The sequence below is a fragment of the Myxocyprinus asiaticus genome, chromosome 18 (genome assembly GCF_019703515.2).
Source record: "Myxocyprinus asiaticus isolate MX2 ecotype Aquarium Trade chromosome 18, UBuf_Myxa_2, whole genome shotgun sequence".
NCBI lineage: Eukaryota > Metazoa > Chordata > Actinopteri > Cypriniformes > Catostomidae > Myxocyprinus > Myxocyprinus asiaticus.
Genome location: NC_059361.1, coordinates 34,451,356 through 34,475,354, shown reverse-complemented (window position 1 = coordinate 34,475,354; position 23,999 = coordinate 34,451,356). Strand labels below are relative to the sequence as shown.

Here is a 23,999-nt window from a genome sequence, read left to right as displayed (position 1 = left end):
CAATTATATATTCATATTGTCTCATTCATGAGTGTTGTATTATTGATTTAGTGAAACATCGGATGGTACTCGTTGGTTCAAGGTCTTAGCTTCCTGTTCTTTTGGGCGACGCAAGTGTATTTGAATTTTCTCTATTCTGTCAGTAGTTATTCTTAGTTATCCAGGTCATTGTCTAGTCATAGAATGTCTAGTAGAGCTATTTTGGTCCATTTGGATGCGACTCGAGACGTTTCGCCCCTTATCCAAGTTTTATGATCAGCAGTTCAGAGGAATTTTCACTGGGGCTAATAGAGAGGGGGTATTTGAAGATGTGAAGCTAAATATCAGCATGTCCTTGATGCAGAGTGGGGGTGATTCTATGTGCAGATTTCATGTTAGCTGGAATTGTTTCAGATCCACTTGCAATTTGCTGTACTGTCTCTAATGTACCCTGCTGTTCCGATGTCCTGTTTTAGCGGATAAAATCCTGTTAGCGTGTGGTGGCAGTGGATGAGTGGTTACATAAGTACTGGGTTAATCGGAAAGCTCCCTGTCCTCTTTAATCATAAATTAATTCATACAGAATACATTAAATCTACCATTGTTCCCTTTTCCTCAATTGTCTTTGCTTCCACTTGTTGGATCAACGGAAATCTCTCCTTTCTGGGATTGCCAGAGCTTTTAATTCAGTACTGTATATATCGCTTTGTTACAAATAGTTGCTAACTGTATATCTCTGGTAAACTGAGGGTATGTTTACACGACAACAATGTACTAAAAACGGGAACGTTTTTCCTTTTGCGTTTTTGAAAAGTTTTGCGTACAGATGTCAACGTTGTCAAAACGATCCCCGTTCACACGGATCCTTGAAAACAACTAAAAATGCTGCATTATGTATGCCAGGCCAGTAGTTGGCGATGTCACCTTGTAAAGAAACACTACGCGCCTGCGCACATAAGCAATCTTCCACAGAGCGATGAATACAAACGATGAAGATGGCGATCGCTGGTCATAGTAGTGATGCAGTAAATCTACACTTTGCTGGAGAAGCATCAATAAACTCAAAATCATGAGCAGCACAAACACAGTCCTGTAGTCCGCCATTGTAGTTTTGAATGTCTCGCGCCATGTTTTGAAGTACTCGCACGCATGCCTATAGACTGAACACGTAATACGCGTGCGCATGACATCATCGTTTTCACAAATTAATGTTTTTGTATGTTTACACAGAGATGACATCGTTCTCAAAAGCTTGCGTTTTCAGGCCCCAAAACGGCATTGTCATGTAAACGAACAGCCAAAACGCATAAACGCATTTTTAGTTGAAAACGTTGTCGTGTAAACGGCCCCTGAGAAGTCAAAGCCAGAAGGGGGATACCCTTGAATTTGAGCCCAACTATCAATAGTTTCAGTTTTTTTAACCAGTTGCAGGGTGTGTAGAGCTTGATAAGATTGTGGCAATGTTTAATTATCATGAATCATTAAATAAGGACAATGGCATGTCAATGTCAATACTAGAAAAAATGAGGTGACACAGATTTAACACTGAGGATGTAATGGTGCTGGCACTGAAGTCAACTTTTAAGACCTTCATTAGTAAATGTTTAACATGGACACAATGTTGCTACAGCTTATAGCAGTGTTTACTATGCTTTAAATGTTTTTACAACCCTGTGGAAATAGTTTCGTAATGCTGACCTGTAATCTCAGCGAATAATTATTCACTTTAGACTCTCAATAAGTTTCGGCTCCATTGAAAAACCTATTCAATCTGTGCAGTGTTCATCATACAGTTATTCATATTACTAAACTGTATCATTCTCTGCCCACTTGCTCTTGTTTGAGTTTGTAACCCAGTTACCTGGCATTGCCTCGGAGAAAGGGAGATAAAGGGGAGCATTTATGTTCGGTCTCATGGGAGCATTTGCTGAAGAAGAATGGTGTCAGTGTAGTTGCTGAGAGACTCGTCAATTTATACACCACACAAATGAGTGAGCAATTTCACCCGCTTTGGCTGGCCTGTCAAAAGCATGTCTATTTTTATATCTTTCTACAGTACTACCCCTGTTGTGATAATACAATGCATGACTATTGTAGAATGTTTGCATCAAAAGTTGACAATTTATATATATATATACACACTATATTGCCAAAAGTATTCGCTCACCCATCCAAATAATTGAATTCAGGTGTTCCAATCACTTACATGGCCACAGGTGTATAAAATGAAGCACCTAGGCATGCAAACTGCTTCTACAAACATTTATGAAAGAATGGGCCGCTCTCAGGAGCTCAGTGAATTCCAGCGTGGTACTGTGATAGGATGCCACCTGTGCAACAAGTCCAGTCGTGAAATTTCCTCGCTACTAAATATTCCACAGTCAACTGTCAGTGGTATTATAACAAAGTGGAAGCGATTGGGAATGACAGCAACTCAGCCACGAAGTGGTAGGCCACGTAAAATGACAGAGCGGGGTCAGCGGATGCTGAGGCGCATAGTGCGCAGAGGTCGCCAACTTTCTGCAGAGTCAATCGCTACAGACCTCCAAAGTTCATGTGGCATTCAGATTAGCTCAAGAACAGTGCGTAGAGAGCTTCATGGAATGGGTTTCCATGGCCGAGCAGCTGCATCCAAGCCATACATCACCAAGTGCAATGCAAAGCGTCTGATGCAGTGGTGTAAAGCACGCCGCCACTGGACTCTAGAGCAGCGGAGACGTGTTCTCTGGAGTGACGAATCACGCTTCTCCATCTGGCAATCTGATGGACGAGTCTGGGTTTGGCGGTTGCCAGGAGAACGGTACTTGTCTGACTGCATTGTGCCAACTGTGGAGTTTGGTGGAGGGGGGATTATGGTGTGGGGTTGTTATTCAGGAGCTGGGCTTGGCCCCTTAGTTCCAGTGAAAGGAACTCTGAATGCTTCAGCATACCAAGAGATTTTGGACAATTCCATGCTCCCAACTTTGTGGGAACAGTTTGGGGATGGCCCCTTCCTGTTCTAACATGAAAAGCAAGGTCCATAAAGACATGGATGAACGAGTTTGGTGTGGAAGAACTTGACTGGCCTGCACAGAGTCCTGACCTCAACCCGACAGAGCACCTTTGGGATGAATTAGAGCGAAGACTGCGAGCCAGGCCTTCTCGTCCAACATCAGTGTCTGACCTCACAAATGCGCTTCTGGTAGAATGGTCAAAAATTCCCATAAACACACTCCTAAACCCTGTGGAAAGCCTTCCCAGAAGAGTTGAAGCTGTTATAGCTGCAAAGGGTGGGCCGACGTCATATTAAACCCTATGGATTAAGAATGGGATGTCACTTAAGTTCATATGCGTCTAAAGGGAGATGAGCGAATACTTTTGGCAATATAGTGTGTGTGTGTGTGTGTGTGTGTATATATATATATATATATATATATATATATATATATATATATATATATATATATATATATATATATATATATATATATAAAGAGCCCGACCAATATGGGATTTTTGAGACCAATACTGATTTTAGAGGGGGAAAATTCACCAATTACCGATATGGTGGCCGATATAATTAATTTTTGAGCTGAACGGACCTTTTCTATGTGGATTTTTCACTGATTTTGCACCGATATGACTATGCAAAGGTACTCAGAAGGCTGCTTTCTTAAATATTTTTATCAAAGAATATTTGACATTATTATTATACATTGTCAACAAATTCTAGAAATGAACACTGAGAAAATAAATAGCTAAATAAAAAACAGTACTGTATGTTCAGTATCAGTCAGTTGCTGACCATTTAAATAAAAATAAAACAAATAGCTAAATAAACATCAGTATTACTGTTTAGTATCAGTCAAATGCTGACTATTTTAATACTGCCTGTCAATTAGAGGCAGGATGTAAAACAAGAAGCATTTACACCTGCTAAGACAAGAGATAAACAGCAGCAGCGGTGTTACATCGTATTCTGCTATACAAGTTCAGGAGAAACTTTCAACGGTGGAAAACCAGACTTTTAAATATTACATTTTATAAATGCAACGACTGGAATTGTTCGGTCAAAGGGGGTACCAAACTGTGAAGCCTGAACAAAACAGTTTGGTGAATACATGTTTACTCATTAGCTTCCACTCAGCTGACAACAATGAAAGTAGCTATGTGAGTAGCTAGTTAGCTATAAGCTCGTTGTCACGGAGAGTAAAAGATGGTCTTTATTTACTTTCCAGCATTGCGTCTCACCAACTAGGTAACAACACAGCATGAAATCAACACTTAGACACAATCCACCACCGCACCATTGTCTGCTGAACTGCAAAAGATGCTCTGATGTTTACCTTTCAATCTGCTACATTACTGACTGCACTGTCAAACTATAGCTGGCTAACATAGCAAACAGACATGAGTGACATGTAGTGTTGCAGTGGTATCACGGTATGAAAATTGACGGTTTTCATGCCATGTATATTTGCTTATCTACGGTATTGAGAAAAAAATGCAACCGGATGGAGAATCTCACCTGCGCGTGCGCATCTCCTTTCCTGTCAGACTCGTCAACTTGCACCGCACACACACATGCAGCAGAGAAAATGTCAGAGAAGCGAGGTGAGGGGGTCTGACCATAAGTGAGTGTGTGAGTTAAAGCAGTGTTTCTCAGCTGGTGGGTCGCAGGTCTATTCGGACTGGGTCGCAGACAACAGGGAAAGAACAATGCCATGGTTCTCCCATTGAAGATATTTCGACAGCTGCCCAAGTGATAGCCTATTTAGCACTGCCGAGGCAGATTTAATGATAACCTCACAATCAGCTAAAGGCTTCTCATCTGCACTTTCGCAGGAGTGTAACGGAACCAGCTCACGATCATGATCTGCTCTTTTCTCTGGCGCGCGCGCACGTGCAACAACAGGGCTTCCCTCAATATTGTGGAGCGCAGACCTCAAAACTGATGTGACCATTTTCAATTCTAGTGAGACTTTGAGTTTAAAGCGTTACGGAGGAAGTCAGGTCGAACCTCAGTAGGCAGCCCTGACATGCCAAACAGCACTGAGGAGGTAAAGAGCAACACTGTGTTATGTGCTATGTATCACCTTTACACAATTGTTTCACGATTTTCACGAGTAAAAGTAACTGTTATATTTTGACAAAGTTATAGTTTCATATGAAATAATCTAAAGGTAGAATCTATTAGACCTCATTTTATATCAACAGTGGCATTTTTCAAGATGTTTCAGCTAGTATTTATTTTATCATAAATACTATAATTTGTTATTATTATTACTATTATTCAAGACTAGCTACACTGACCTAACCATGGTAATGAGGAGCCTTTTCTCCTGCGTAATATGTCTGTTCTTGATTTCCAATGTAACATCTGGTCCTGAAGCAAAACCAGTTGAGAACCACTGAGTTAAAGGTACAGACAGGAACAGTCTGGCTGTGCTTTCGCGCACCTACAGTATATGTTAATTGTTAATTAACAATCATAGGACATTACTTTAAAAGCTCACACAGCTGATGTTATTTTTCATTTAGTAGTTAATTTAACATGCTATGCTAACATGTAAACTAACATGCTTTAGTTATATAACATGTTATAGTTACATGCTATTTTTTTATCATGTTTGTAATTCGGTTTATTATTATAATTCTGTATAATTCTGTTCTGTTAGAACTGCCGTCAGCTCAGCTCTGTAAACAATGGAGTCGGAGTGCGCTCTGCTGGACAAACTACCTTATGACACCAATTCTAAATTACCCCAACCATTGTTTTCTGCATTATATGTCCTGAAAAAAAAAAAAGTTTTCATATCTGTGCATATCGGAAACATATACGCTGATACAATATATCTATGAAAGGCTAATATCAGCCGATAATATTAATCTGTCGGTCACATATATATATATATATATATATATACACACACACACACGGTATATAAATTCATGTCATTCTGCATTTTGGTGATAGTTAAGACTTGATGTGCGTCTGTGAAAATGCGCCTTACATAGGCTGAAAAATACTTGATTTCTATCATAAGTCCCATCTGGACTTGTTTTGTTCATTAAATAGCGATGGTTTCTCCATCATTTTATCATTGACAGTGCAGCGCTGTTGTGGTGTGTCAGTATATTGACTCTGGACGGACGTATTTCAAAGAAAGTACTTTCATACTTTTTCACATCACTGTATTTAAGGATAGCAAATGAGATGCAGGAATTACTAATTAAACAAATCCATTGTGAAGTATGTCTGCATATTTCTTAACTTGCATATTTGTTAATCAGCCAAGTGTATGTGGTTATCAGCTGATATCAATAATCTTAGAATCACCAAATATCAGCCTTGCTGATATATATTGGTCTATCTCAAACACCCATGCATTTGTAATGCATCTCTTTAATGTTTCAGTGTGCCAAGTAGTTGTCAGAGCATTACGATGCTGCACATTTCGAACACACACTCACACACACACACACACACACACACACATGTTGGTAGAAAAGGAGAGCACCACTACGCTACATTTGCATGGTGAAATATTTATTTCAGAGGCCAGGCGAGCAACGGAAAGAAAGGGCGGGAGACAGAGAGGGGGAGGGAACGAGGGATAGGAGGAGGAAGGAGGGCAGTAGCGCAGGGGGCCGTGATGCTGCTGGCTTAGATTCCTCTGTTACCAAGGAATAGTGTGACAGGAAGAAGAGTGTTTGTGTCAGTACGAGTCTGTTTTGTGAAGAGCAAGGAGCTGCATGTGTGTATGATAGACAAAGAGCGAGAAAAAGAGGGGGTAGCTTTGCTGGTGGTGGTGCAGCGCAGAGATCGGTGGCATTTGTGTGTTTGTGCATGAGCTTGCTCACTTAAACGCTTCAAGATGACTGAGGCATGAGAGAGACCAGGAGACTGCAGGGACAGAGGTAAGTTCAGAGAACGAGGGAGAGGATGAATGCGAAATTTTACTGTAACTACGTGTGCCGTTTTTGTCCATTTTATATTTTTAGGTGCAGCAGAATTTCATCTCCATCCTGTCTGTTAAGTGAGCACTGCATCTTCTAAATTGTTCTATTTTTGTCTAATATTTAGCACTGTATTCTCTTGAAACACATACACACAAATACACAGATCTTGTGTGTTTTTAACTGGACACTGGCTGCTGCATGCAGTGTTTTTCTGTTATGGTGTCCAGTGCAGACAGATGTTTGTGCTGGAGAGATATGGATGGATTTACAGGATCGGAGACGGAGGGAGCGGGTGATTTTACTCTCTTATAATGGGGGATGGGGGAAGCTGTCATAACTGCATTGAGATGAATGTTTCATGGTCATACTCATAAAACAGCGGTTTTATGTGTTCCTCCCATTTATCTTGAGTTTTTACAGTGATTTAGACAAAGCAATGCAGAAATGAGGGGAGAGTCAGTCAGTCAGACTGACAGACAGATGGTGAGATGCTCAGGGGGCATCTACAGATGAATGATACAGGGAAATCAGACAGACAGCGACAGACTGTTTGACCACAGGATTCGTATTACTACCCATTGGCAACAGACTGCGTGCGTGTGTGTATGTGTATGCATGCATGCATTGGCTGATTAATAATTGATGCCACAAACTAGTGTAAAAAGGTCTATGTCAGCAGAAACTAACTGTACGCTCGTGAGTTTGGCTTTTCATTTCAGGGATAAAATAGTGATTTTTTTTTTTTTACTGCATAAATTAAAAAAAATCAGACACATACATACTGTACTTATGCTGTAATGTACCACTACATTTGGCATTTTGTCAAATTACATACAAAGATCTGTCCACATAGAAAACATGCATGTACTGTAGTATAGTTCAGCATACTTAAACATATTAATTGATTTGTAATTGTAACTTTTATTGCATGGTCAGCATTGTATCCCTCATCTCATGAGAATTACGTAACTGACTTGTTTGCACAATATTACAAGGATCCCTACACATCACATACACAAACTAGGGAAATGCAATACTGCTAATTTTTATGATTAATAATTAGGCTCTGTCTTGTTTACGTGAACCCTATCAGATGCGTTTCAGAGGGATATACGGACGCAAAGCGCAGCACTTCAACATGGTAACGAATGGATATTCAACACATAAATAGTCTAAATTGCTCTAACATCGTATTGCTCAAAACTATCAAAGAAAGAAAAGAAATAAAGGCTCCAATACAGAGTGGCACAAAACCGCTTATGCACATCCTGAACACAGAATAACAAGCTTTAATGTAACCAGAGTGCTTCAGGGTGATCCTCTTTGCACAGTCAAAAGTGCAGAACTGCAATATTGTGGGTACACATAGTTCACAGCATCAAGAAGTTTAAAACTATTTATTTAAGCAGTGTCAGACAGAATCAGCAAAAGACTTTAATCTCTCCACAACACCTCACAAATACAGGAATTTTACTCAGAGGATTTAATGTCAGACAGTGATCATCTTGAAATGTATTTTTGACGCAGCACTTTGATTGCTATAACGCAGCACATAAAACGAATAAACCTACAGCAACTTCTAAAGACAGCAAGACTAAACTTCTTGCAGAGGGTTTTACTGTGCTGACTGTTCTTCTCCTGGAGTGGTGATGGTGTAGTGGGCTAAAGCACAGAATTGGTAAGCAGAAGGTTGCCGGTCCGATCCCCACCGCCATTGTGTCCATGACCAAGGCAATTAACTCCAGGTTGCTCCAGGGGGATAACGCTAATTACAGTCCCTGTAATAAGTGCACTGTAAGTCGCTTTGGATAAACGCGTCTGCCAAATTCATAAATGAAAATGTACTGTGCTGAACGCAAAAATGCTCTTCAAGAAGTTGCGTCTCCTTAATTAATTGATAATTGTGTCTCCTATTAAAACCACCACCACTAAAAATATGAATGTTAGTAGTCGACCCCACTAATCAGTTGTTGGACGACTGATCGATTAGTCGACTAGTTGGTCCTAACCGATAGTGTCAAACAAATTTGAGAGAAACTAATTGCTAAAGTAACCAAGTCAATTCGTACCCAGGTCCTTTGCAATCACAATGGTCTATCAGTTGAGCTACGGTGCAATTAGATTGCATGCATACAAGCTTGTAAATGTAGTTGGTTATGTAATGTAAACGTTAAAATGACTTTGTAATCACCTTACAAGTCATGCAATATAGTAAAAGTGTTCTGATGTCATAAGATAGCATTGCGTGAAGAACAGGCCGAAAAGTGTTTATGAACTGATAAGCTGCCGTTTTCCTTGTGATTTGTGTGAAAGGGAATACAACTTCTACAGTATGTATACCAATCAGACCATGTAAAAATTCATTGCATTTGAAGTATTTTATGCCCATAAACATATAGAACATTCTCATAAATGAATGCATTATGAACCTGATACTTCCTTTTGTTAAGAATGTTTTTGGAGGTATTTAAAGGGTCTTGGGATCATTTAAACTGACAACAGAACATAAATGGTTAAGACTGGTGCATCTACACTGTTTTTGAGAGCAAGTGAAACCTTTTTTTAGACCGGATGCTTTATGCATGGTTTTTGTCTGCTGGTAGATATGGGTAGTGGAACTAAAATAGGATACAAGACACTGGGGGGAGAGAGAGAGAGAGAGAGAGAGAGAGAGAGTGCGAGGCAGAACTAGGCTAATGAGATTCACACACTCTGTGTTCATGTCTGTATGATGGGGGACGGATGGTAAAACTTTTACCTTTTTTTTTTTTTTTTTTTTTTTTTTTTTAAACCTAAACAGCCAGGTACAATGTAATATTTAAGTTATTAACCGACACTTTATATAGATGTGCTCTATAGATTACGCACAAATGAGCGAAGAAATGAATATCTGTGGTGTGGTATTTCATCAGGGGACAGAAGCTGTTGATTAGTCTGTTGTGTGAAATCCTCCCAGGAGACCACCTAGTGCTCTGCTGAAACATCAGCCTGAGTTTTGTTTTACTGATGAGCAAGCGTAACTTGACCTTAGGGTAGGAGGGAGAGAGACTGGCTCTTGGGTAATTCAGATGTCATAATGTTTTGGTGTATACTGTGACTTCTGGATAATTGGTGTTTATGTTTGATTAAATTCTAATGATTGGTAAAGAGTGAATCAGATTAAGAGCATCACTTGGGCTATTGTTTGTTCTTGCTGCTCCCTCTGGTGGTCAAAAAAAAAAGAGTAATTAATTGAGAAGCCCAAAGGGTAGATTTATCTTTGTGTCTGAACAGAACATTAAGAGCCTTCTAAAAGTACACTACATTTGTGTTTATAACTTAAACTACATTTTCCATTTGAGATTATTAATTGTTAAAATGAGGAATAATTATTCAATGGAAAGTTTTTGTCTTAAAGGGGGTTAACAGAACATTTATTTGCATAAAGATTTAACTCTTTAGACTTTTGCTTATTTCAAATAATGTGTAATACAATGGCCCCAAAAAGTATTTGGACTCTTACACCACACTTAAAAAAAATTCTAAACTACATATTTCACATGCAACATTAGACCAAGTGGCATATGCAAACAAATTTCTCTGGACTTTTATTTCAGGACTTTACTTTTCTGAGCCATTTTGCAATTACTTTTGATGCAATTACTTATATTTTTAGGGGATATATGAAGTCAGTTCCCATCAAGTTCGCACAAGTGTCCTGCAGAGTCACCACAGGTGTTGCTCATCACATATGGACATGTTTCACTAATGTTTGACAACCAGAAAATGTTAAAATACTTGTTATTTTTCAACAGTAGGCTATATATATTGTATTATTTCATAATTTAACCCTTTAAGCTCGGATGGGCCCACGAGAAAAAAAAATAGGTCTTGACCAACACAAAATAGTTATTGTTTGAAAGTTTAGAACCTCTACTTTACAATGTATGTAGGCATTATGACCAAAACTGAACAAGTGATTTTGACATTTGCAGACAAATCAGAAGTGTTCCATTTTTATAATTTATTAATGCACTGTACATATTATTGTAATCCATAAAAATATTAAACTCATCAAATAGCCGTGTGTCATATGTCGTTGGAAAGCTCTCAAAAGTAGAAGACAACCAGCCTATCTGTTTTACTCAACAACAAAAAATATAGCGAATTTGTTTCATGTGAGCAGGTGTTGCTCATATGCTGTGCTTTCACTTATAACATCATGAAAAATAAACAGATAAAATGTACATACCATTACGTAGATGAGACGATTATCTTTCAAACGAGCCCACACACAAGGTAATCGGATGCAGAGATCATTAGATAATTGACACAAAGCACAATGTGCACAGTGCACACAGCATCTGGCTGTCTGGTATCTTGCAATCTGACTGAAAACACATTAGCTTTCTTGGATCAGATGACATCTTCGGAAATGGTGTAGTGTCATGGAATGCTTGATTGGTGCAAAATGGTTCAGATTGGTGTAAAAATTCATCCATATGTGGGTAGAGAGACATTTGATTGTTGACTGTTACATATGACCACCAGGAGATGGCGCCAAGTACATGACTTAGACTCTGACTCATATGGCTCAAATGAAAATCATTCTCTGAAATCTCATTACTAAAATCATGTCTACATGCTATGCAAACCTTTATTCATTGTTGTGTTTGCATGTGTAATTAGTTTTATGTACAATTATTATGTTTTATTTGTTTGGAGAGGCTTTTGGACACTTGGAGACGTTTTGGACACTAGGATAAATAATTTTTGTAATGTAACTTTTGATTGCTTTGTATCAACACAAAATTTGACTCAGCTTTAGTTGCTATGATTGGGAACAAAACAAAAATGCAGTTTTTCAGAGCCACCTTATTTACACCCAGAGATATATAATGTCAAATCAGAAAAAAAGGTACATTTTTGGCTCAGATGTATTTTTATTTTATTTTATTTTTATTTATTTTTTTAGCAGTTTCTTAGACTGAGAGTCTCAGAATTGATCATAGTCTGTAGCATTAAAAAATTTGAAAAGTTTCCTTTATAATGATACCAATTTTTTGTGTGTGTGTGTGTGTGTGTATGAAGTTATAAGCCTTTAATTTTGGGTATGCCACTGAAACAGAGTTTAAAGGGTTGAAACCTAACAAATTTCCTATTGTCAAATATTAAGCATAAAAAGTGTTCTTGTGCTTTTTTTTTTTTTTTTTTTTTTTTTTTTTTTTTAATGGCTCTTGGGTTGATAGTTTATCTAATGCAATGACATTGAGATTTTAAGGTGTGACTTAAGTGTCCAAATACTTTTTGGATCCACTGTGTGTGTTCTCATAGTCACTGGAACAACACCGATGGTTTCCAGTACGATCCAGTGAAAGAAAGATTATGTGGTGCAGTGACTGAATGGGATCAGTCCAAAAATGTCTGTCCTGCCATCTCAGGAGATAGAGCTCATCTGCTGACAGCTTAAAGGATTATGGGTAAAATGAACTTGCAACAAGTGGTGGAAACACAGTCGTCAACCTTTCAGGGAACAGCCATTACCATTTCTTTCCCTTCTCTCAATCTTTCTCCATCTCTCTCACACTTCTATCAATATGGTCAAACATTGTTATGAAGACTTGGAAGAGTTAAGAGCAGTTTATTTATTGTAGTGTCCCAAAAAAAGAAAAGATGTTGGGTAGGATGGGATCACTCATTAACAAGGACTGGCTGGATCGTTCTGTACATCCTTTGGACCGCAGGAAAACTGGATTCCCAGTACAGCAGGAATATGTTCGTGCATGTTGTGGGAGACAAGCATGAATAGAGGCAATAGAGACTAAGAGGGGTTTTTTCTATGGTCTAGTTTAATTAGTCAGCTTCATTGTAACAATGTATTGTAAGCATTTGATGTTGGGTCAAAGGCTTGTTTTTGCTACTATTGCTAGAGAAGTTTTTAGAGTCCACAGCTAAAATACAGCCTCTAACTTGCTTTTTAGGTCCACATGTACATAAGGTAGAATCAACCAACAAATCTGTACTAACAAAAAACCTCCTTGTGGTCGTGATTAGGGGTTCTCGCTCTCAATGGGGCATGTGGTAAGTTGTGCGTGGATCGCGGAGAGTAGCATGAGCCTCCCATGTTGGGAGTCTCCACGGTGTCATGCACAACGAGCTACATAAGATGCGCGGACTGACTGTCTCAGAAGCAGAGGCAGATGAGACTTGTCCTCCGCCACCCGGATTGAGGTGAGTAACCGCGCCACCATGAGGACCTATTAAGTAGTGGGAATTGGGCATTCCAAACTGGGAGAAAAAGGGGATTAAAAAAATAGTTTTCTACAGTATGTGCTATATCGGGCTAAATGTTTATAGCAGTTTAAATGAGGGAATCTAATGAAGCCTGTCAAGAACAAACAGTACCTGGGTTATATTTCACCCTAAATTCAAAAGTGTTTTTTTTATGACAATATTTAAATAGTAATTAAGCCCAATCCTCCCAATTAATACTTTAATAATAAAAATTGTTGAGTCTGTAATGTCACAATGCAAAACATCTTGTAGTAAAAAGCTTCATTTTCCATTTAATTTATTTTTGTTGATCTTTGGGTGAAATGCAACCTGGAGATATTTTCATGAGATTTGCCCAAATACTCTTGCCTAGACAATACTGCATGTGTGTTTTATGCAAATAACACCAAGAGTGGGTCCTATTTTTTTTTTTTTTTTTTTAATTTTGTTTGTGCTTTCTCTGCTAAATTATATGGATTATCAGAAGACTAGTTATAGTGAAAAATCCCATCCTCTCTGTTTTCTGCTTGTATTTGTGAGCAAATGGGGTCTGTTTGTAGAAGAGACTCCAAAGACTATTAATAGTCACTTAACAGCATCCACGTTCATGTGTTGTCTGTCTGCACGGACTATAATCCTCATCTGTCAGTGTACACCGTGGCAATTGAGCTGTAATCTGATTAGTCAGAACACTGACTGTGATCATTGCCACGTCTTTTGATTGGTCCTTTGAGGATCACCATGAATGCACAGGAAAAATGGGAAATGTTGCACTGTGCAGAGATTTATACTGTTTTTCAACTATTTAGAAGGTGTTTAAGTTATAAGGCACTCAATATGGCTAAAACTTTGTCTTTATCTTCCGTGATAATATCGCAGAGTCTTGAGCGCCTCATAAAAATGTGTGCTTTTACAAATGACTACTATATTAAATAAAGTTTTAATGAAAATGTATATCCTTAATATTTAATTAAGCAAAATCATTAAGTGCCCTCCTACAAGGTATAGTCCCTGAAATGTAAACTATGGTTAATAGTTGGCCTTTATGGGTGCTGCACCGTAATATAAACAGTAGCTCGGTAAATTGGTGTTTCTCGTCATATCTGTTACTGTGTCATGTATTTTAGCATGACTGGAATGCTGTGTTGACAAATCAACCGAAAGTATCTATATTTTAGTTTTAAAGCTTAGATGATGTACTTTACAATGCATGTAGGCATTATGACCAAAACTGAACAAGTGCTTTGAAATTTGCAGACAAATCAGAAGTGTTCCGTTTTGATAATTTATTATAAATTCTTTACATATTTTGTACAAAAACTGTACATATTATTGTAATCGTTAAAAACACAACTCATCAAATAGCCATGTGTCATATGTTGTTGGAAAGCTTTCAAAGGGTAGAATATTTGTTTTACTCGCAGACAAAATATAGTGAGTAATAGCCAAGTCAAGTAATTTGATGCAGCTGGTAGGTAGCTGTGCAGTGTGTAAACCTCACTCCACTGGCCTCATGAGGCGCACTAGCGACTGACGCTAGCAGCTGTAGCATTTAGCCTTCTTGTTAGCATGCATGCCTCCCATGCTGGAGACGCTGGTTCGAATCCCGTTCTGTAACCGGGTCGAGCAGGACCGGTTACAGTAGTGCTGTGACCCGGATGGGAGTGAGTTTTAGGGGGGTGAGTGTAACGGTAGCCAGCTGGTAGGTAGCTGTGCAGTGTGTGTTAACCTCCCTCCCCTGGCCTCATGAGGCGCACTAGTGACTGTAGCCTTTAGCCTCATTAGCGCACCTGCCTCCCATGCCAGAGACACCGGTTCACGGTCAGTGCGGGTCAAGCAGGACCGGTTACACATAGATCATTGGATAACCCACATGAAGCACAATATGCACACAGCATCTGGCATCTTGTACACGTTAGCTTTACCGGATCAAATTACCTCAGCTACCTTACACCCTGAGATATATAATATAGAATCAGAAAAACAAGAAAAAAAAAAAAAGTTTTGTGATTTTTTTTTTCAGCAGTTTCTTAGGCCGAGAGTCTCAGAATTTATCATAATCTATATCATTAAAAACTTTGAAAAGTTTTCTTTATAATTATACCAAATACTTGACCCTCCTTGTTTTTTTGTTTTGATTTTTTTGTCGAGTTATAAGCCTTTAATTTTGGGAGTGCCACTGAAACAGGAAATCTTAAAAAATATATTCTGATTTAAATACTTTGTAGATGAGTAAAGCATTAATTTGACAATACAAAAATGGCTTTAGAAGTTAATTTGTTTTATTTCCATATCATTGAACATAAGCCTACAGTCCACAGCAATCCATTTTGCAACTGAGTTTGTCAGTCTGACTCATTCTTGCCTTCCATCTGTGCTATTTTAATTGTTAATCTATTACATATATGTCAGATGAATGCTTTTGGATCATCTTAACTTATTTGGATATCTTAACTTCATAAACGCTGCATTTTTTAAGTTAAATGTAGTTTAAAGGGATAGTTCACCCAAAAATGAAAATTCTCTCATTATTTACTCACCCTCATGCCTTCTTAGATGTGCATGACTTTCTTTCTTTAGCAGAACACACAAAATATTTGTAGAAGATTTTCTTGGCTCTTTTGGTCCATACAATGCAATTTAATTGGATTAAACCACTGGAGTCATATAGATTACTTCTATGCTTCCTTTGTGCTTTTTGGAGCATCAAAATTTTGGCACCCATTCACTTGCATTGTATGGACAAACAGAACTGAAATATTCTTCTAAAAATCTTAATTTGTGTTTTGCAGAAGAAAAAGTCATACACAGCTGAGATGGCATAAGGGTGAGTAAATGATGAAAGAATTTTCATTTTTGGGTGCACTATTACATTAAACTTTGAAAATCACATCTGGAGACCCCTGAATTCTGTTGTACTTCTTCCAGTTGTCAAGAACGCATCCTATGTGGCTGCGCTGCTTGTGAGGATTGTTAAAGGCGTGAGTCTGTACAGCTGGAGCTCCGCTGACTGACCCCTGCTGTTGTGATTCATAAAAACACAATGTTACATGTACTTCAAGCTTGAATTTACATGTAGGTCAGGGGGCATGATTAATTACGTAGCCCTACCATTTTTAAAACATATTTGTCTAGTATTAAACATAAGAATCAAGATTTACATTTGATTTGTAAATTCATTTAAAAGGCTATTTTGAATGTTGCGGCTCAAACAGTAGCTGTGTGTGTGTCATAAATTCCACAGCTGTTTGTCACACAGCCTTATGAAAAGGTACAGTTGAAGTCAGAAGTTTACATACACCTTAGCCAAATACATTTAAACTCAGTTTTTCACAATTCCTGACATTTAATCGTAGAAAACATTCCCTGTCTTAGTTCAGTTAGGATCACTACTTTTAAGAATGTGAAATGTCAGTTGATAGTTGAGAGAATGACTTATTTCAGCTTTTATTTTTCATCACATTCCCATTGGGTCAGAAGTTTACATACACTTTGTTAGTATTTGGTAGCATTGCCTTTAAATTGTTTAACTTGGGTCAAACATTTTAAGTAGCCTTCTACAAGGCTTCTCACAATAAGTTGCTGGAATTTTGGCCCATTCCTCCAGACAGAACTGGTGTAACTGAGTCAGGCCTATAGGCCTCGCTCTCACATGGTTTTTCAGTTCTGCCTACAAATTTTCTAGCGGATTGAGGTCAGGGCTTTGTGTTGGCCACTCCAGTACCTTGACTTTGTTGTCCTTAAGCCATTTTGCCACAACTTTGGAGGTATGCTTGGGGTAATTGTCCATTTTGAAGACCCATTTGCGACCAAGCTTTAACGTCCTGGCTGATGTCTTGAGATGTTGCTTCAATATATCCACATCATTTTCCTTCCTCATGATGCCATCTATTTTGTGAAGTGCACCAGCCCCTCCTGCAGCAAAGCACCCCCACAGCATGATGCTGCCACCCCAGTGCTTCACAGTTGGGATGGTGTTGTTCTGCTTTCAAGTCTCACCCTTTTTCCTCCAAACATAATGATGGACATTATGGACAAACAGTTACATTTTTGTTTCATCAGACCAAAGGACGTTTTTCCAGAAAGTAAGATCTTTGTCTCCATGTGCACTTGCAAACTGTAGTCTGGCTTTTTTATGGCAGTTTTGGAGCAGTGGCTTCTTCCTTGCTGAGCATCCTTTTTGGTTACAGTGCATCCGGAAAGTATTCACAGCACTTCACTTTTTCCACATTTTGTTATGTTACAGCCTTATTCCAAAATGGATTAAATTCATTATTTTCCTCAAAATTCTACAAACAATACCCCATAATGACAACATGAAGGAAGTTTGTTTGAAATCTTTGCAAATTTATTAAAAATAAAAAAGGAAAGAAATCACATGTACATAAGTATTCACAGGTTTCGCCATGACATTCAAAATTGAGCTTAGGTGCATCCTGTTTCCACTGATCATCCTTGAGATGTTTCTACAACTTGATTGGAGTCCACCTGTGATAAATTCAGTTGATTGGACATGATTTGGAAAGGCACACACCTGTCTATATAAGGTCCCACAGTTAACAGTGCATGTCAGAGCACAAACCAAGCCATGAAGTCCAAGGAATTGTCTGTAGACCTCCGAGACAGGATTGTATCGAGGCACAGATCTGGGGAAGGGTACAGAACAATTTCTGCAGCATTGAATGTCCCAGTGAGCACAGTGGCCTCCATCATCCGTAAATGGAAGAAGTTTGGAACCACCAGGACTCTTCCTTGAGCTGGCCGCCTGGCCAAACTGAATGATCGGGGGAGAAGGGCCTTAGTCAGGGAGTTGACCAGGAACCCGATGGTCACTCTGACAGAGCTCCAGCATTTCTCTGTGGAGAGAGGTGAACCTTCCAGAAGAACAACCATCTCTGCAGCACTCCGCCAGACGGAAGCCACTCCTCAGTAAAAGGCACATGACAGCCCGCCTGGAGGACTCTCAGACCATGAGAAACAAAATTCTCTGGTCTGATGAAACAAAGATTGAACTCTTTGACCTGAATGGCAAGTGTCATGTCTGGAGGAAACCAGGCACCGCTCATCACCTGGCCAATACCATCCCTACAGTGAAGCATGGTGGTGGCAGCATCATGCTGTGGGGATGTTTTTCAGCGGCAGGAACTGGGAGACTAGTCAGGATTGAGGGAAAGATGAATGCAGCAATGTACAGAGACATCCTTGATGAAAACCTGCTCCAGAGTGCTCTGGACCTCAGACTGGGGCGAAGGTTCATCTTCCAACAGGACAACGACCCTAAGCACACAGCCAAGATAACAAAGGAGTGGCTACGGGACAACTCTGTGAATGTCCTTGAGTGGCCCAGCCAGAGCCCAGACTTGAACCCGATTGAACATCTCTGGAGAGATCTGAAAATGGCTGTGCACCGACGCTCCCCATCCAACCTGATGGAGCTTGAGAGGTCCTGCAAAGAAGAATGGGAGAAACTGCCCAAAAATAGGTGTGCCAAGCTTGTAGCATCATACTCAAAAAGACTTGTAATTGGTGCCAAAGGTGCCTCTACAAAGTATTGAGCAAAGGCTGTGAATACTTATGTACATGTGATATTTTTATTTTTTATTTTTAATAAACTTGCAAAGATTTCAAACAAACTTCTTTCACGTTGTCATTATGGGGTATTGTTTGTAGAATTTTGAGGAAAATAATGAATTTAATCCATTTTGGAATAAGGCTGTAACATAACAAAATGTGGAAAAAGTGAAGCGCTGTGAATACTTTCCGGATGCACTGTATGTTGATATAGGACTCATTTTACTGTGGATATAGATTCTTGTCTACTTGTTTCCTCCAGCATCTACACAAGGTCCTTTGCTGTTGGTCTGGGATTGATTTGCACTTTTCGCACCAAACTACGTTCATCTCTAGGAGACAGAATGCGTCTTCTTCCTGAGCGGTCTGATGGCTGTGTGGTCCTATGGTGTTTATATTTGCATACTATTGTTTGTACAGATGAATGTGGTACCTTCAGGCATTTTGGAAATTGCTCCCAAGGATGAACCAGACTTGTGGAGGTCAACAATTTCTTTTTCTGAGGTCTTGGCTTATTTCCTTTGATTTTCCCATTATGTCAAGCAATGAGGCACTGAGTTTGAAGGCAGGCCTGAAAATACATCCACAGGTACAACTCCAATTAGCCAGTTAGCCTATCAGAAGCGAATTGCCTAAAGGCTTGACATCATTTTCTGGAATTTTCCAAGCTGCTTAAAGGCACAGTTAACTTGGTGTATGTAAACTTGTGACCCACTGGAATTGTGATATAGTCAATTAAAAGTGAAACAATCTGTCTGTAAACAATTGTTGGAAAAATTACTGGTGTCATGCACAAAGTAGATGTCCTAAATGACTTGCCAAAACTATAGTTTGCTAATATGAAATCTGTGGAGTGGTTAAAAAAATGACTTTTAATGACTTCAACCTAAGTGTACAGTACTGTACAAAAGTTTTAGGCACATAAGATGTTTCACAAAAACATTTATCTTAAGATAGTTTTGTATATCTTTAGCTTTAGTGTGTCAATAGGAAATATACATTTTAGACTCCTAAACATTACTTTTGTAAATGGAATAGATTAGAATAGAAGAACAGGGAGCCCTACAACAGATAGCATGGCCCCCACAGACCCCCTACTGAACATAGAGTCTGTCTGGGATTAAATGAAGAGATAAAAGCAATTGAAGACAGTCTAAACAGATAGCAGAACTGTGGTAAATTCTCAAAGAAGCTTGGAACATCCTATCTGCCAACAACCAAGAAAAACTGTGTCCAGGTGTACTTAGGAGAATTGGTGCTGTTTTGAAGGCAAAGGTGGTCCCATCAAATATTGATTTAGGTGTTTTTTTTTTTTTTTTTTTTTTTTTTTATGTTTACTGGACTGTGCATGACTAATTGATAAATGAAAACCATTTATGGCATTATTTTTGAAGACATCCTTACTATGCAACATTTTTCACCAGTGCCTAAAACTTTTGCACAGTACTATATGTAAACTTCTGACTTCAACTATAATTAATAGACTTCAGTCTTTGTCCACAGCCGGTCCAGCGGTGCGATCTGCTCGGCCCTGCGGTCATGTACAGCACGCGAAAGACCTGGGACGTCTGCCACACCCCCTGCCTACAGGAACTCTGGAACAAAGACCTCTCATTGGACGGTAAGCACTGTCACATGGGTTGACTTAAAAACCGGTGTGGCAACATTTTTCAGAGGATCGTTTGAATGTTTGTGTGTATGAGAGGGGAAACGAGAGAGACCGAGATGAACAGAGTGCATGTGTATCTTCTTTCGCTGGCTCAGTCTTTGAGAGCGAGTAGTGAGGGATGAATTCTTTCCCACTGACAACAAGCAACAGAGAAAAACAATTCCGGTCTGAATGGAAAACAACATGTTCTCTGTCCAGGTACAGAAGGGTAAATCTCCTTAGAGACGAGAGGAGGGCTTGAAACAGTAGGACTATTGTATGTGTATGTATGTGTGAGTTTGAGTGTGTTCAAGAGTCGCATTCTGTTCTGCATGGGGCAATTTGACAACAGGCAGTAAAAAAAAAAAAAAAATAGTAAGTGCCTGAACCAGGCAAAGAGAAAACAATGAAATGTTGTGGTAGAATGGAGGATGCTGCTGTTGTATTTTTGCAGTGATGCTGTGACAGGTTTGCTTTCTGTCTGACACGGTTTAAAGAACGAGCGTCTCTACCTGCCGTGTCATCGTAAACCGCACTAATATGAGGCAGCTAATCGTGTGTGTGTGTGTGTGTGTGTGAGAAAGACAGTCATTGTTTTTTTTTTAAGGTTCAGGGCCGCTATGAAATCCCAATCCAGGTTAATATATCAACCGCAGAAGAATGTTATCTTGTATCTTATCAGTCTGTACTGGTTTCCATGGTGTCCAGAGGACCTTGTATGTGTTGATTAGGGGATTGAGTGAATGAAGGTAGAGACTGAGATCAAGACTAGGCTGAGAAAGTATGTCGTTAACATGCAGTACTGTGAATGCATGAGAGCAGAGGTGTTTGTTTTAAAGAAATAGCTCACAGAAAAATTTAAATTGTCATAATTTACTCACCATTATGTCATTCCAAACCTGTAAGACTTTCTTCTGTGGAAAACAAAGTGAATTTTTAAAAGAATATACTGGTCGCTCGAGTATGGACCACTTTTATTACATTTTTATGGTGCTTTTTTGACATTTTGGAGCATGACAGCCCCAGTCCCCTTTTTTTTATTATATGGATGAATGGCCAGGATATTTTTCAAGTCATTCAGGCTTAAAATGAAATGAGGGTGAGTAAATAAAGACATTATTTTCTTTGAGTAAACTAATCCTTTAACGCCATCACTGCATGTTTGGCTTAATAGTTGTATTTTCTTTTATTTATTTATTTATTGTTTTTTGTGTGTGTTCTTGTCAAAGTTCAATGGATTTCCTCCTCAAAAATTCTCCCTAATTTGTTTGTGTGTGGGTGTGTGTGCATTTCTTTAGCAAGTTCCCTGGATATCCTGATGAGTGATGGTGAGGAGGAGAGCTCCTTCCTCTCGTTACCCGACTCTGTTCTTCAGCGCCACTGTTTGACCTCTGACCTCTCAAAAACACCCAGCTCTGACCAGCAGCAGCTGCTAATACAGGTATGACCCTGGCCCTTATGAATATTCCTTAAAGGAATAGTTAACCTTAAAATGAAAATTCGCTCATCATTTACTCAGCTTCATGCCATCCCAGATGTGTATGACTTTTTTTCTTCGGCTGAACACAACTAAGATTTGTAAAATAATATATCAGCTCTTTAGATCCATGCAATGCATTTTACTATAAATCTACACTTTCCCTTTCTGAATGTGAAAATGGAGATTTGTGGTAAAAAAAAGGACATAAATATTTATCTGTTTCTCACCCACACCATCATATTACTTCTGAAAATATAGAATTAACCACTGAAGTCTTATGGATTACTTTTATGCTGCATTTATGTGCATTTTGCAGCTTCAAAGTTTTGGTCTCCATTCACTTCCATTGTGAGGATAAACAGAGCTGAAAAACCTTCATAAAATCTTTTGTGTTCAGCAGAAGAAAGAAAGTCATACACATCTGGGATGGCATGAGTGTAAGTAAATGATGAGAGAATTTTCATTTTTGGGTGAACTATCCCTTTAATGCTCATTTTATGTTTTTGTTTTTTTATTTATGAGTTTAATCTGCCATCGGATTCCCTGCACTAATCTGTTTATATGTAAATTACTTTCTTAGCCAACTGCTGTGTTTCTGTGATACTAGTTAAAGGTAGTAAAATACTTTCATCTATCCCAGCATAATATGTAGGGAGCACTCAGGGAAGTCATTGATAAGTGGATTTTCCCAAAAAAGTGTTTCAGGACATTGCTCTGTTTGTTTGAGTGTCCCATTTAGCCCGATGCAGCAACATTAACTCAACCAATGGCGTGGTGAGTTTGGGATGGAACTGTCTGTTTGGCCAACCAATGGAAGATGGGGAAAGTGTTGGAGAAGTCTTTATTTTTGCAATTCCGATTGATGAAGCTAGTGGCACAGAAATGTCACACTTCACCTTTAATGATAAATCTTCACCGGCTCACTACATTTATGGAACTAGTTTCTCTGTGTATGTCCAGTGACTGTTCTTTAGCTGTGCCTGTGTGATCTCTTCTCTGCGTAACTGGGTTAATAAGGGTTAATAAGACACTGCTAGGCAGCACTGCCTTTGTGTTCTGTGTTTAAACAATGTTATCAGCTTTAGAGCTTCTCAGCTGAACTGGTTGCTCAGGATCTGAGGAAATGACCCTAGGGTCTATGTGTTTCAGTGTAAAGGTTACCTCATCTGTGCACCAATCACATTTCACTTAGTATCTTTATTAAATTGGCTGCTAATTGCTCATCCAATACTTGATCTCATTTCCAAGTCACTAACAGATCTAAAAACAGTTCTCTTGTGTTTATACTTTAAATGAAAAGTTGAGACCTTTATGAGATGGGTCACTAAAGTGGACCACTGACTGACAAATAAAACTAGATTTAACATTTTCTGAAAAAAAATTAAGTATTTCTTCTAACCGTTCTGCTTGGAGATGTAGAACACATATTTTTTTTAAAATGTGTTTAACTGTCTGGAAAAAGATCTGTTAGAAATAGTAAATGCGTCACTCCTTTCAGGCACGTTTCCAAAGTCCCTGAAAACTGCAGTTGTTAAGCCCCTTCCTAAAAAGAGCAATCTAGATAACTCAATATTGAATAACTACAGACAAATTTCAAATCTTCCTTTCATAGCCAAAATCATTGAAAAGTTTGTTTTCAATCAGCTGAATAATTCTTAATCTCGATTGGCTACTTGGACAATTTCCAGGTTTCCGACAGCATCACAGCACAGAGACGGCGGTCATAAAGATCCTTAATGATATTCGGCTAAGTACTGATTCAGGCATAATATCAGTGCAGGTATTACTAGATCTCAGTGCTGCCTTTGACACTGTTGACCACAACATTCTCCTAGACAGACTGGAAAACTGGGTAGGGCTCTCTGGGACAGTCCTCAGTTGGTTCAGGTCATATCTAGATGGGAGGGGTTACTATGTGAACATATGCAACTATGAATCTGAGTAGACGTCCATGATGTGAGGAGTCCCACAAGGCTCAATTCTTGCACCACTCCTGTTCAACCTGTATATGCTCCCACTAGGCCAAATTATGAAAAAGAACCAAATTGCGTACCACAGCTATGCAGACGACACCCAGATCTATCTATGCCAAATGAGTACAGCCCCATAGACTCTCTGCATGATGAA

General features: G+C 38.9%; 1 protein-coding gene across 7 annotated transcripts in view; it reads left to right on the top strand.

Moving 5' to 3' along the window:
• LOC127455742 (kinesin-like protein KIFC3) overlaps positions 1-23,999 on the top strand; it is a 63,001-nt gene that overhangs the window by 17,576 nt on the left and 21,426 nt on the right. For 4 of the 7 annotated variants that reach the window (XM_051723837.1, XM_051723836.1, XM_051723834.1 and 1 more), the window contains exons 2-3: positions 20,248-20,365; positions 21,691-21,833. In XM_051723837.1, coding sequence (XP_051579797.1) covers positions 20,284-20,365; positions 21,691-21,833 — 225 coding nt within the window. In that variant the 5' untranslated portion in view covers positions 20,248-20,283. Of the gene's footprint in view, positions 1-6,629; positions 6,880-20,247; positions 20,366-20,441; positions 20,612-21,406; positions 21,492-21,690; positions 21,834-23,999 lie in introns of those variants that run through there. The other 3 variants (XM_051723838.1, XM_051723839.1, XM_051723841.1) reach the window with 3 other exon arrangements.